The sequence below is a fragment of the Phyllopteryx taeniolatus genome, chromosome 4, assembly GCF_024500385.1.
Source record: "Phyllopteryx taeniolatus isolate TA_2022b chromosome 4, UOR_Ptae_1.2, whole genome shotgun sequence".
Classification (NCBI taxonomy): Eukaryota; Metazoa; Chordata; class Actinopteri; order Syngnathiformes; family Syngnathidae; genus Phyllopteryx; species Phyllopteryx taeniolatus.
The window spans coordinates 31,650,233-31,664,906 of record NC_084505.1 but is presented as its reverse complement, the minus strand read 5'-3'; the positions used below and the strand labels follow the sequence as shown (position 1 = coordinate 31,664,906).

At 41.9% G+C, this 14,674-nt stretch overlaps 1 protein-coding gene across 3 annotated transcripts in view; it reads left to right on the top strand.

Moving 5' to 3' along the window:
• LOC133477204 (myosin-10-like) overlaps positions 1-14,674 on the top strand; it is a 53,782-nt gene that overhangs the window by 27,190 nt on the left and 11,918 nt on the right. For all 3 annotated transcript variants that reach the window (XR_009788257.1, XM_061771710.1, XM_061771709.1), the window contains 21 exons: positions 407-499; positions 677-740; positions 834-932; positions 1,260-1,403; positions 1,654-1,749; positions 2,855-2,973; positions 3,979-4,131; positions 4,269-4,442; positions 4,517-4,690; positions 6,170-6,284; positions 8,534-8,727; positions 8,865-8,986; positions 9,075-9,144; positions 9,221-9,381; positions 10,027-10,135; positions 10,225-10,356; positions 10,453-10,659; positions 10,742-10,879; positions 11,022-11,145; positions 12,646-12,817; positions 14,377-14,589. Coding sequence is in view for 2 of the 3 variants with exons in the window: in XM_061771710.1 (XP_061627694.1) it covers positions 407-499; positions 677-740; positions 834-932; positions 1,260-1,403; positions 1,654-1,749; positions 2,855-2,973; positions 3,979-4,131; positions 4,269-4,442; positions 4,517-4,690; positions 6,170-6,284; positions 8,534-8,727; positions 8,865-8,986; positions 9,075-9,144; positions 9,221-9,381; positions 10,027-10,135; positions 10,225-10,356; positions 10,453-10,659; positions 10,742-10,879; positions 11,022-11,145; positions 12,646-12,817; positions 14,377-14,589 (2,873 nt within the window). In the remaining variant the exon portion in view is untranslated. The remainder of the gene's footprint in view (positions 1-406; positions 500-676; positions 741-833; positions 933-1,259; positions 1,404-1,653; positions 1,750-2,854; positions 2,974-3,978; positions 4,132-4,268; positions 4,443-4,516; positions 4,691-6,169; positions 6,285-8,533; positions 8,728-8,864; positions 8,987-9,074; positions 9,145-9,220; positions 9,382-10,026; positions 10,136-10,224; positions 10,357-10,452; positions 10,660-10,741; positions 10,880-11,021; positions 11,146-12,645; positions 12,818-14,376; positions 14,590-14,674) is intronic.

The following is a 14,674-nucleotide window of genomic DNA, read 5'->3' as shown; positions in this document are numbered from 1 at the left end:
TCGGTTATCGTTTTTTTAAACTCGCTGATCGATGATCGGTCCCAAAAATCCTGATTGTGTAAAGCCTAGTGTAAAGTTTTGTAATGCAGAACTCCAAACTTGAATGAATGTGTTAGACAGTATGCAATAGTGTGTACTCGTTTATTAATGATTTCTATCCTTTTTTTTCTTACTGCTGTCATTCATCTATCCAGCTTTGTTTGTCTACTTACACATTGTCAATGTGTCCGTCTGTATGAAACACATGACCTCCAGATGTTTGCTGTCTGTCTGCATGGAGCTTTTATTTTTTACCTTGAAACATCACCGACACGCTATTACTTTCTAATTATTTGTGCATGTTCTTTGAAATTCTAAAGCGCTGACAAAGGATCGCTGTAACACCCATTGTTTTTTTTCCCCACAGGGTGAACTGGAACGTCAGCTTTTACAAGCTAACCCCATCCTCGAATCATTTGGAAACGCGAAGACGGTGAAAAATGACAACTCATCCCGTTTTGTAAGTGCAAGATAATTTTCGTCTTTTCAAAGTCACTCCTAAATCTCAACAATATGTCATCGCCTTGTCGGATCATAACAGGATTCCGCTATTTAAATGCGATAGCAGCAACAGCATGTTAGAGATTGACAACTGTGTAGCTAGTGCACTTCCTGAAGCATCTTTTTTGTGTTGCAGGGGAAATTCATCCGCATCAACTTTGATGTCACTGGATATATTGTTGGGGCCAACATTGAAACATGTATCCCTTTTATGTCATCCTTTTTGTTAGAAGGAAATTAAATGTGAAATATTTAGATTTTCTTTTTTCTTTCCTTGACTAATTGGCTCTCAGATTTATTGGAGAAATCCAGAGCTATACGCCAAGCCAAAGATGAACGCACCTTCCACATTTTTTACCAGCTGCTGGCCGGAGCTGGAGAACACCTCAAATGTGAGTATTTAACATGGATGCTGTCAATGCAGAACATGGTGCTGGCTATGCCTTGATGTTTACATTATATGGCTAAAACAGCGAAACCCTTTAAGTCTTCATCTTAACAAGACTTGATGGACGATTGTATGCTTCTAACTTTTTTTTTTCACAGTTTGGGGAAGGCCATTTTCTGTTCCAGCATGACAAAACAAGTCCCACAAAAGCATGCTTGAATGAGTTTGGTGTGGAAGAAGTTAAAAGCCCAGACCTAACTCATGCCAGTTTTCGGCATCCCCCTTGTGTCCATGGTTCTGAAGGTTCATTATTGTATTCTTACATCCTTAGCTGACCTGCTTTTGGAGGGGTTTAACAACTACCGTTTCCTGTCCAATGGCAACATCCCGATCCCAGGCCAGCAGGATAAAGACAACTTCCACGAGACCATGGAGGCCATGCACATCATGAGCTTCTCCCACGAGGAGATTCTGGGTATGTCTCCATTGGTTAGCGTGGTGGTGACCATGAATAAGACATAGACATGAGAGATGTGAGCATTTAAACTGCCTCACAGTTCGACCCAATTGAAAACAAGCGCCAATAGAAATTGATGGATTTTTTAATATAATCCTAATAATGTCTGAGATGAATGTTTTTTTTAACCCCCTCTTGACCATATTCACCACATTAATGTGAGGCATAGTTTTTTTGGTCTATTTCTTCTTGTTTTCTATTTTCCTAGCCATGTTGAAAGTCGTGTCCTCGGTGCTTCAGTTTGGAAACATTATCTTTAAGAAGGAAAGGAACACCGACCAGGCCTCCATGCCTGATAATACAGGTAAAAATGTTCTTCAAAATATGAAGGGTTAATGGATGTAGATTTAATACACTGGTTTCAAACAGTATCTGCATTCATTCAGTCCAAATCACAGTTATTGTGCTAGTTGTTAACTGCATTTTTTGCCCCTGCGGTCAAGTATTAAGCTCCTTCAAGCAAAACTAATTTTGTTCTTAGGTTTTGTAATGTGAGATGAATGCTTGTGATTTCTGTATTCCTCCCCCCCCCCAGTTGCACATTGAACATTTTTCTCCAAAACCAAAATAGACATTTGAAACACAGCATTTTATTATTCTTTGCTGTTATTTTCCCCTCACACTTCTCTAATGTTATAGACATTGACATAGTACATAGATAAGAAAATGGCAAGGAATTGAAACACACAAACCAGTTCAGAGACCTCAGATTTTACCTTCAATCAAGTGTTCCTCCCTTAAATGTAATGTTTTAAATGGTACACATAAACTGAGACACATCTGCTGCGTAACTATGTACCTAGAAGCTCCCATCTTTTCCCCTTCCCGTATATGTTCCTCTCCTTTTTCAGCCTCCTTTACATTGTGATCTGCATGCAGAGAGCAGTAGGATGTGGATGTATGCGCTTTCTGTCCTTGAACCTTGTCAACCTGCTATTAAAGCACATCACCCTGAAGATTTATTCCTCAGAGGAAATGGGCCCCCGAGTTCCTCCAAATGTGGCTGTGCATAGCGGTCCCTTTTAAGAGGGGGAGAGAGAGAGAGAGAGAGAGAGAGAGAGACAGTGGGAGACTGAGTCACAAGTGCCAATGATGCAGCTAGGCAAAATATTCCCAAATGTGACTAGCGGGATCCAGGACGAGGGAATGTTTTTCTAGGAGAGGCTAGCTGACAGCTCGACAGCTTCTTTCAGCTTTCCATTAGCGCCAGACATTTCCATTATATTTTATACAAATGGTGAAATCTGTCATAAAATTTCAGTGAAAACTTGGATGAAAATAAATAACAGATTGAGGTCTTTGTTTTAATCTGTTTCGGAAATGTTTTATTGTATGTCAAAAAGTACTGTGGAAAAGCCATAATATTTGGTTCTTTTTTTCTTATTCCTGACTTTGATACCTTTTCTCAGCCGCTCAGAAGCTGTGTCACCTGTTGGGCATGAGTGTCATGGAGTTCACTAGAGCCATCCTCTCGCCAAGGATCAAAGTGGGACGAGACTATGTCCAGAAAGCCCAAACCAAAGAGCAGGTTGGTCTTCTGTAGACCTACTCTTATGCTGTTTTCTTTATTAAAGCACTGCTAAAATGTACCCAGCGACGTAGAGTGACAGGCAGAACAATTAAATGCTATTTCACTAAATGGCAGAAGGTACATAATTAATCTCTGTATCCACATTTCGTGCCATTTTTACGTGGTGCTGTTCAGTGAGATTTTTTCCAATGAAAAATATGTGTCTTGGCTCATTAAAGGTTGGGAAGCACTGCTCTAATAGACGCTGTGCCTCAATTAGTCGTCAGGTGCGTTATCCAGTCCACAAAAAAATGCCTCCCTTAAATGCATGCCTACTTTCTCCCATCAGGAAGACAGACCACCAGTATGTGTAATTACCTGAGATAGATAGTTAGCTGAAGTCACCGATAGTACTGTAGTGGTTTACTTGCCTGACTTTCCAATTCAAACTCAGAGACAGAAATGAAGTGAGTGCGGGTGGTTGTTTGCTAGGTGTTGTCCGCATTTTTCCTGATGTCTACTGAGATCCCCTGTGACCCGAAACAGGATAAGGATATAGGAAATGGATTGAATGATAGATTGTTAACTACTGAGCCCATTCCAACTACTACAGGATTGCCAACCAAAACAGCAGCACCTACTGAGAGACAGAAACATGATGAGCTAAAGTGGAGAAACATTGCATGCTGTAAATGCGTTCCCTGTGTTCCGTTAAAGATGTCTTTGATGTGGAAATGCCATCTTTAATGACAGTTAAGGTTTTGCATGTGCTCACTCTGCAATGTTGTGTGTGTCCGGGTTAATATTCCTGGTTGCAACGGGACTTGATAGTTATGTCCAGATTGCCTCTGTATTTGCCTTTTCGCTGCATTTCTCTGTAAAGGTCCTCTTAATTCTTATGATAAACTCCTTTGTCACTGGAGATAAACTGTAATACAGTATACTGATAATATTGTTGAATAAGTGAATCCCTATTTGTGGAAATATTATTGTACAGTCTCACCACTGTGGTCCTTGCTACAGGCTGACTTTGCTGTGGAGGCCCTGGCTAAAGCAACATATGAGCGTCTCTTCCGTTGGCTGGTCCATCGCATTAACAAAGCTCTAGACAGGACTAAAAGACAGGGTGCCTCCTTCATCGGTATCCTGGACATTGCTGGCTTTGAGATCTTCCAGGTTTGACTCTTTTCATTGTTGCGTTATGGATGTCTGGCTCATTTGGGACAACATCATTAAAGCCACTATCCCAAAAGTGTTTTGTTTAGTTAAAGTTCGGGTAAGTGTTAATGGTTTCTCCCCGCTTCTTTTAACAGCTCAACTCTTTCGAGCAGCTGTGCATCAACTATACCAATGAGAAGCTGCAGCAGCTCTTCAACCACACCATGTTCATCCTTGAGCAGGAGGAGTACCAGAGGGAGGGCATCGAGTGGAGCTTCATCGACTTTGGCCTCGACCTGCAGCCCTGCATCGACCTCATTGAGAGGCCGGTCAGTTGTCAAATAGAATCATCATGATTCATGTTAGTTTTATAGCTCTTGAAGTTCTGTTGCTGTTCGTCCAGGCAAACCCTCCAGGGTTGTTAGCTCTGCTAGATGAGGAGTGCTGGTTCCCCAAGGCCACAGACAAGACCTTTGTGGACAAGCTGATCCAAGAACAGGGAACACACACCAAGTTTCAGAAACCGCGCCAGCTCAAAGACAAAGCTGACTTCTGCATCATCCACTATGCTGGAAGGGTACGTTTGAAATGACTAAATACTTGTTCAAGACTAGACTTCTTTTAGTAATATCGTGTAAGACCCCAAGTATTTATTTTCCTCCGTAATCATCTACAAATGGAAAGATGGTTCTGGTCAGGCCGGCACAGTGGACAACTGGTTAGTACATTTCCCTCAGAGTTTTGGGGTCCGGGGTTAAAATCCCGGCCCCGCCCGTGTGGAGTTTGCATGTTCTCCACGTGCCCAGGTGGGTTTTCTCTGGGCACTCCGGTTTCCTCCCACATCCCAAAAACATGCGTGGTAGGTTGATTGAGGACTCTAAATTTCCCGTAGGTGTGAATGTCAGTGGGAATGGTTGTTTGTTTCTATTTGCCCTGCGATTGGCTAGCGACCGGTTCAGGGTGTACCCCGCCTCTCGCCCGAAGATAGCTGGGATAGGCTCCAGCAGCCCGTGACCCTAGTGAGGAAAAGAGGCAAAGAAAATGGATGGATGGTTCTGGTCAGAGCTGATCAGATGCAAGCTTCTCCTGTGGTAGAACTTTGGGTGGAATTATAGTGCCATTATGCAAGAAGAACACAGCATTCGTCACACAGAGCGAGACCTGCTGAGGAGGACATCTGCTTAGCATTAGAGGGACTGCGTCTTACGCAACTATCATTGAAAACCGCAAAGATTTGCAATTTTGCGCGGTGGGTGGAAAGAATGCTGAAGTGCAGAGACACATTGCCAAATGTTCAATATTAGGTATGCACAAAATAAATGATCTGGTGTGAACTGAAGAGTTCACTCTGCATAATGGCCATCATAAATCTTTCCTGGCAAATCCAAAAATCTGCTTGTCTACTACTTGACTGTCTTATTCTAAAGATATCTGATGGATTACTTTAAGCATGTCAGCAATGATTTTAAATAGCTTGTCTTTATTTTGTATATCACCTTTAGCAGAGACAATATCATAAAATGTTACATTCTTTATGGTTGGGTCTGCCCATTTGAGGTGAAATGTAGTAGTTCATCCATCCATTTACCACGTAGCCGCACTGGGTCAAGTGACTGAGGTTATCATTAATAACAGATGTGTCAATTATACGTCTGCGTTGCATACCGTACATGTGCATGCGCCAGCATACCGTGCCGGTGAATTGAGCATGGTACTGAGCACTCACACTAGCCATCAGATTTTAGGTGTCAAGTGTTCGCAAATACATTATGGATATCCTTGTTTAGGCGCACCCTTAACTAGGCATCGTGATGAACACAGTTTCCAAAAAATACATTATTCACTTATTCCATCCATCCATTTTTTTTTTTACAGCGCTTTTCCCTATAAGTGCTGCAGGATAGCTGGAGCCTATCCCAGCTGACCTTGGGCGATAGGTGGGGTACACCCTGGATTAGTGGCCATGTATCTAAAACTTTCAGGACCTAACAATACGGAATGTTTTCTGAAATATTCCATCACAAATTTGACCAAATACTATGGTGTCCTTCCTCAGGTGGACTACAAGGCAGATGAGTGGTTGATGAAGAACATGGACCCCCTCAATGACAACGTGGCCACGCTTCTGCATCAGTCCACTGACAAATTTGTGGGGGAGCTGTGGAAAGACGGTGAGTCATTTCTAGCTGTAACGATAGCAACAAATGCATCTATCTGAACAAGTCACCTTTTAAGTGCTTCACTTACACCAGCTACCAACAGCAGCGTCTGCCTCTCTGAGCTGATTTCTACAACTTCTTTAACATTCCTCCTCCCCTCTCTGTCTCTGTCTGTGTTATAGAGATTCAGACCATTCAAAGGGCTTCATTCTATGACAATGTCACTAGTCTGGATGAGCCAGCAGGTGAATAGTAGTGTCATAGCAGACCTGGGCCAAAATAATAGTTGCATTATGAAACCAACATACTCAAGTGACAAACATAGCAGGTTGAAACGACAGCCTGTCAGTACATTTTAGCCCAGATCTGATGGATCTATGTCTCATGCTTCAGACAGTGTCGCCATTTGCTTCCAGGCTGCATGGCTCCTTGTCTTGGCCATATGCAGTAGCACTAAGCCCTGAGCTAGAGTAGAGTAGAGCTGCCTTTAGTTGAAGTGTGCTTTGTGCCCTCATATGGGTCTTGTGATTGTTATATTCCGAAGCAAGCTTTTAGGGTGTAGCGCAGTTGTTTGGAGTCCAACTAGCTTTTGTTTTGTTCCTGCTCCCGTAGTGTGATAACAATACATGAGGTAAATCAAGGTCTCGACTGGGGTAACATTTAATGACATCGATTTCCCGCCTTTTCTCTGGGGGCAGCCAATTGAAGCCAGAAGCCGTTTGTGGCATTTGTGTTGGCGCTGAGCTGAGTCTTGGAGGGTTCACACAGCCGGCACACATTGCATTGCTGCAGTCTGCAACTCATTAAAGTTTTTTGACGATAATTCACCCAATCTTAGGTCACAAGCGAGTTGATGTGTCACTTTGGGAAGCTTTATTACAATTTGTCTGCTCTGCTGAATTTATATAGACTAGACAGATGAAATTTGTTGTCATGTGATTGAGAAAAAAACACTACAAATTCCTCTGCTATGTTTTCTTGACTTTGGAGTGTTTTCTTTTTACATTTAAAGGAATGCTTCTAGGGCAGAGTGCTAATAGCTCACAATAACAAAAGACTATTGCATACCACTGTCTGTTCAAACTCCACATAGAATGGAACATTTTGAATCTTTCAAGTATTGACTGAATGATGACAGTCAAGCACACTTCAAACTAGGGGTTGCACAACATTTCTTTTAACTCGACACTAATGTGGTGAAAGTTGAGTCGATGTCTACCACTGTAGTTGCTAGTGACGTCATTGATATTTTTTTTTTCAGTACATTACTATAATTTAAAAAAAGACTTGGGACAGCCAAGTTAAGTTGGGACAATGGGGAAACATGTTCTCGTTCTGGGCCAACCACAGCAGCTTCATGGTGGGAATTTGGTGTTTCTCCAGCATACCCACAACCCTAATGAGGATAAGCAGAATAGAAAATTAATAAATTCTTGAAAATAATCATAGACCTCTTCGTGTGCTGTGGAATAATTCCCCAGTTTCCTTTGATTTGTTAGTGTGGGCTAAAAAGTTGTTCAAAATCCTGCTTGAGCCTAGCTTTTTTCCCTTTACGGGTTCTACCTGATTTTCCAAAGCTGCACATTCAGAAATAGAAGACAAGTTAAATCAATTAAGGTCATGGACTAATTTTTATTCAGCACACTCATCTGTTTTGCTGCAAGCAGCTCTGCCTCCTCCTCAAGCCAAAAACATGTGATTAGCGATCGGTCAACGTCTGCTCTGAACATCGACTAGTCTATACAGCTCTTATTTCACACCATTCCTATTATGATGATATCAAAAATCTATGTTATGTGACTACCAAGAGCCCTTGATGAATCCTTAACAGCTTAACACAGTGTAAGTATCACATTCAAATTAAAAAAGGAAAACAGATGATCAACCTCTTGTTAGCACTTACCAAGCGTCCAATCAGATTGCACTTTCACCCCCTATTCTGTTTTTGCATTTGCATGGTGTCTGGGGATTTCTGTATGATCTGATGTTATAGCCCTGAATCGATGTGCATTCATTGATACGCAATTGATGAATCAATTCATTACTGCACGCTTACAAAACCTACAAGTGAGAGTTAGTGATAGACTTAGGATGCCAGTTTGTGTGCCTGCTGCCGTCTTCCGGTCATGTGTAGTGTTCCTATCATGCGTCTGCATTGGTCCTTGTTGTAACTCCATACATCGCTACATCAGTCACCGTTGCTCCCTTCACTGTCTCAAGTCACACGGTTCTAACCAGTTCTCCCCATCTCCGCCCACCAGTGGATCGCATAGTGGGCCTGGACCAGGTGGCAGGCATGAACGAGACAGCCTTTGGCGCCACCTACAAAACGAAGAAGGGCATGTTTCGGACTGTGGGTCAGCTCTACAAGGAGTCACTCACCAAGCTCATGGCCACGCTAAGGAACACCAACCCCAACTTCGTCCGTTGTATCATCCCCAACCACGAAAAACGAGTAAATGCATATTTTAAATCTACAGTACTGGTAATAAGGAAACTCAAAGTATGTTTGCTGTGTTTTGTGGAACATTTTGTAAGACGTGAAGGGGAGGTAGTTGTCATCATGTAGCTTGATTATGTTTCCTCTTCCAGGCAGGTAAACTGGAGCCTCACCTGGTTCTGGACCAGTTGAGGTGTAATGGTGTTCTCGAGGGGATCCGTATCTGCAGACAGGGCTTCCCCAACCGCATTGTCTTCCAAGAGTTCAGACAGAGGTGACATACAATGTTTATTTATTTTCCTGATTGCATAAGACTTGTAATATCCTTTTTTGTTGACTTTTGTGTTGTATTTTGATGAAAGATACGAGATCCTCACTCCCAATGCTATTCCCAAGGGCTTCATGGATGGGAAACAAGCTTGTGAGAGAATGGTAATGTGTGTTTGCTGGTTGTTATGGTTATTTGATTGTGATGAGAAAGTAAAACCTTTCTGTGTTCCTTTTCCAGATTCAAGCCCTTGAGCTGGACCCCAACCTGTTTCGCATCGGCCAGAGTAAGATCTTCTTCAGAACCGGTGTTCTGGCTCACTTGGAGGAGGAGCGTGATCTGAAGATCACTGACATCATCATTTACTTCCAGTCTGTGTGTCGTGGATACTTGGCACGCAAGTGAGTAACATAAAGTCATCTCTCTATACTGTATGGGTTTTTATACAGTTTTACATTAAAGGTAAAGGTGATGTCACATCTTCTTAAATCACATTTTCAATGCCGGTAATGTAATCACTATTAAAAATGAGGCACTAAATATATATGTATATATATATATATATAGAGAGAGAGAGAGAGAGAGAGAGAGAGAGAGAGAGAGAGAGAGAGAGAGAGAGAGAGAGAGAGAGAGAGAGAGAGAGAGAGAGAGAGAGAGAGAGAGAGAGAGAGACCTTGTATGTTTTTATAAAACTGCTTAGTGTATGGAGTAATAAAGGTTGGTATGAGATATAAATCATGCACATGTCCATTTTATCAGAAAACAACTTTTTTTCTTTCTCTGTCAACAAAAATAATTTTCACTCTTATGTCTGTCAAACATGAAATCATGTTTATTGTTGTTGAATCTCATTCCATTTTACCTCCTATTGATCTGGATGAAACCTTACTCCCTCCTAAGCCTCTGTATCATAGCTCCTCAGTTATTGATTTACAGGTGATTAATGGTAGAGGTCTGTGCTGTCTGAGTGCTCTCTAAGTGATTTTTAAAAATCGTCCTCAGCAGGTACCAGTAAGATGCATGTTAACTTAATAATTCTCCCATAGGGCCTTTGCTAAGAAGCAGCAACAGCTAAGTGCCCTGAAGGTTCTCCAGAGGAACTGTGCTGCTTACCTGAAGCTGCGACACTGGCAGTGGTGGAGGCTCTTTACAAAGGTGAGAATAGCCACACCTGTATCTTCCAGTTACAGCACATATAGGAACACTAAATTTTACACCACACAACTTGTTTTGTCCCCTGTCAGGTGAAGCCTCTTCTGCAGGTAACAAGGCAGGAGGAGGAGATGCAAGCCAAAGATGAGGAGCTAGTCAAGGTGAAGGAGAGACAGCTGATGGTGGAGAATGATCTTGTGGAGATGGAAAGGAAACACCAACAGGTTGCCATGTCGTCTGCTTTGAGCTAAATCTAAAATTGTACCAATAATTTTTTTTAACTAGCAGTAGCCTAAATTTAACAACTTTCCCCTGGGCAGCTCATGGAGGAGAAGACCATTCTAGCAGAGCAGCTCCAGGCAGAAACGGAGCTGTTTGCAGAGGCCGAAGAGATGAGAGCTCGTCTGGCCTCCAGGAAGCAAGAGCTCGAGGAGATACTCCATGACCTGGAGTCTCGGGTGGAGGAAGAGGAGGAAAGGAACCAGAGTCTGCAGAACGAGAAGAAGAAGATGCAGTCGCACATTCAGGTTTGTGCCTTGTGACGGATCAGCTTTGAAACGCTTATCGGTGAATTGGTGCTGATCTTTTGTTGTGTTGTCTTCCGCACAGGACCTGGAGGAGCAGCTCGATGAGGAGGAAGCCGCACGACAGAAGCTTCAGCTCGACAAAGTGACGGCTGAGGCAAAGATCAAGAAATTAGAAGAAGACATTGTGTTGCTCGAGGACCAAAACACCAAGTTTCACAAGGTGAGAGGTCCTGTAGAAAATATGTAAATCATGTAAACTAATATTTTTAATGGGCACATTATGGCAGCAGGTATGGAAAAATAAAAGCTGACAGCAGCAAAACAGCCTAGTCTAGATAAGGCTTTGTTTTTGTACCTCACAGGAGAAAAAGCTGCTGGAGGACCGGATCAATGAAGCGACCACCATGCTGACAGAGGAGGAGGAGAAAACAAAGAACCTTGGCAAGCTCAAGAACAAGCAGGAGATGATAATGGTGGATCTGGAGGGTGAGAGAGGCCACTCACACACACTATCAGCTTTCACTCAATTTCAGAATAGTCTGACATTTACTAATAATATTTTTGGAAAGTTTTGAAAGTAAATATCGTAGATAGGAAACTCATGAGGAACTACAAGAGAGGCAAATAGTCATGTCCATTTATTTATATAGCACCAATTCACAACAGATGTTATCGCAAGGCACTTTACACATTGAGCAGGTCAAGAACCACGCTCCACATACATTATCTATATATGTATGTAAGAAAACCAACTGAACCCCTCATTAAGTTGGAGACAGAGGCAAGGGAAAACTCCCTCTAAGTAAGAAACCTCAAATAGAACCCAGACTCTATATGGCGGCCAGTTGTTTTGAGGTGGAGAGACAAAGTAGAGGGACAGAGAACAGGATAGTGGGATTGAGCAACCGGTGGGAGGGACAAGAAAGCAATGGGCACAACAACAGCTGTATTTATAGTAATAGTCCTATGATGTCAGCAGCAACGACGAGCCTCTCTTAACACCGTTGTCCCGGCTTCACCGCTGCCGATGGGGTGCAGAATTGTATAATTGATATTGTCAAGTTGTAGTTAGATCATGTAAAAAGTGTATATCTACTGTAATTTCTCGTGTATAATGGCATTTGTTTCCCCCAAAAAATTGTCAAGTCAGTAGTGCGCATTATACATAGAAATAGGGGCAAATGGAAACATTAACATTTTATAAATTTATGCCACCTTCTAGTGGTTATGAAAAAGCTGTACACTTTCATTCCAAAATGCCACCGCCACCTAGAGGTTGTGCGAAAGGTGTGCATGTTCATTTTAATATGCCACCGCCACCTAGTGGTTATAAAAAAAGGTGTAGCCTACACTTTCATTCCAATATGACTGGTGTACGTATAACTGCATATATGTACAGTTGTGCTCATAAGTTTACATACCCTGGCAGAATTTGTGAAATAATTGTGTTGTTTTTTTTATGACTAATGACTGAACAACAACCATCATTAATTTCTTCATGGTTATGTTTTGTTTAATGATAATGCTTTTCTGAAATGGTTGACTGTTTAATTTCAATCCCATTAAGATGAAATTGTGTTTCGCCTGGTTCTTCATATTTTCTTTATAGAATTGTACCCATTTACAAATTCTGCCTGGGTAATCAAACATATGAGCACAACTGTGTGTTGTCTAATTTAATAAATAAAAGAAGGGCTGTGAATTTCAACTAAATTTGAAAACGTATTACATGTTCAAATAAGGTGCTTAACTTCAGAATAATTCTTTTAAAAAACTAACAAAATTACAGATATTTCATGTTATGATCATTTGGGTAGAAGCAAAATCATGCAATGTAAAATTGTATTATACATAGGGAGAAGGGTTTTCCTGAATTTTGATGTCAACTTTGGGGGTGCATATTATACATGGCTCGCATTATACACGAGAAATTACGGTAAATACATTCCATATATCTTATGATAAATGCTGTTTGTGTTCTTGCAGAGCGTCTGAAGAAGGAAGAGAAAACACGTCAGGAACTGGAGAAAGCCAAACGCAAGCTGGACGCTGAGACGACAGATCTGCAGGACCAGATTGCTGAGCTCCAAGCGCAGATTGAAGAATTGAAGATCCAATTGGCCAAGAAGGAGGAGGAGTTCCAGGCATCATTGGCCAAGTATACTTGCATTTAAGGATGCACACCAGCATCACACAAAACAAGAGATTTGGTTTTCTATAGTGCTTGGCTGAATGTTGTGTTTTCTTTTCCTTTCTCAATATTGTCATCAAATAAAATAAACAGCGCCCCTTTAAAACATTGCTGCATATAACCACACATCCCTAAAAATGTAAACATAGTATTTGTTTGTCTATTATTCTACAAGTAGTAAAATTAACAGCTGCAGATAAAAATGAATCAGGTCAGACACGTGGCACCTCTTGCTGTTTAGTGGCTTTCCACTTTCCATGTTGTACTACCGCACACATCCTCTTCTCGGTGGTGTGTAGTCCATCTCCATGGCAACCACACTGCAGAGTACTGAGCTACCAGCTAGGCCTCAAGTAACGTGACAACAAAGACAGCAGTGAGATAAATACTGAGCGTCTCAACTGAGCACATGCTGGTCTTTATCAGTCAGGGCACACACACACACACACTTTTTCTTTTTAGCAATTTGATGCACCCATTTTTCATTCTTTTTTTTTTTTTTTTTTTTGCCCTTTTCGGCTGTTCGGTCAAGCAGATATGAGGATCTGTATCCCTTTTATGCCGTAACAGTTTTACTGTGCCACGGTGGAGTTTTTAAGCTGCCACGGTGGTTCTTTTAACTCTAATTGATATTTATTGAAAATGTCAGTCTGACAGAACAAAGTTTTAAAGGGGAGTGACAGAAAAAAAGGGAGAGATGGTGAAAAGGTAACTAAATAATATAGGAATTTCCCATTCCAGGGAAATTGAGGCTAATGGAAGAGCTCACTCACTGACTGCGCACCAAAGCATTGGTATACAGTATATTGTATAAAGAAATTAACACAGGGAAAATACATGCATCTTGTCTAGAGAAACCATGAAGGTTATCCAACCTCAGAGGGGCCTTTCTTAAATCCATCTCTTCATCCATTTTCTACAGCACTTCATTGTGGTGAGCTTGAGCCGAGCCAAGCTGACTTTGCGCAAGAAGTGTGGTACACCCTGAACTGGTCATCAGCCAATCTCAGGACACGTGTAGACAAACAAAGCATTCACATTCACAACTATGGACAATTTACAATCTTTGCTGAGCCTAACGTGGGAATGTGGAAGGGAACCTAGAGTACCTGGAGAAAATCCGCACAAGCGCAGGGAGCACATGCAAACTCCACACATGTCTTGACTCAAACCCTGATCCTCAGACATGTGAAGCAGATGTGCAAGCTACTATTTCAACATGTTCCCCCCTTATTTCAAGTCAGATTTCTCCAATTCAACCACAAAATATCAGTATTTCAAGCTAGAAAATAATAATGTCGAGACCACCAATCAGTCTTCCTTTGAGACATTAACCAGCCAAAGTGAATGTTTATCCTCCTGCCTGCAGGATTAAGAACATAACAATATGTGATATTCACCAGAAAAATGTAAATTAGGCATTGGTAAAATGTGAGGTGCAGTGAAAATTTTGCATAAATGTGAATGCTATTGATTATTCTATTGATCCAATTACATTTAATGTGCCCTTGTATTTCTCCTATCAGGAGTGACGAGGAGACGGCGCAAAAGAACAACGCCCTCAAGCAGATCCGGGAGCTGCAGGCCCAGCTGGCTGAGCTCCAGGAGGATCTGGACTCCGAGAAGATGTGCCGAAGTAAAGCTGAAAAACTGAAGAGGGACCTCAGCGAGGAGCTCGAGGCGCTGAAGACGGAGCTGGAGGACACGCTAGACACCACTGCCACCCAGCAGGAACTCAGGTGCTCAATTTATGCTGCTGAACCGCATGAGGAAGAAAGCAACAATAACCCTGTCTGTCTTTGTCACGTACATTTTTTTTCCCTT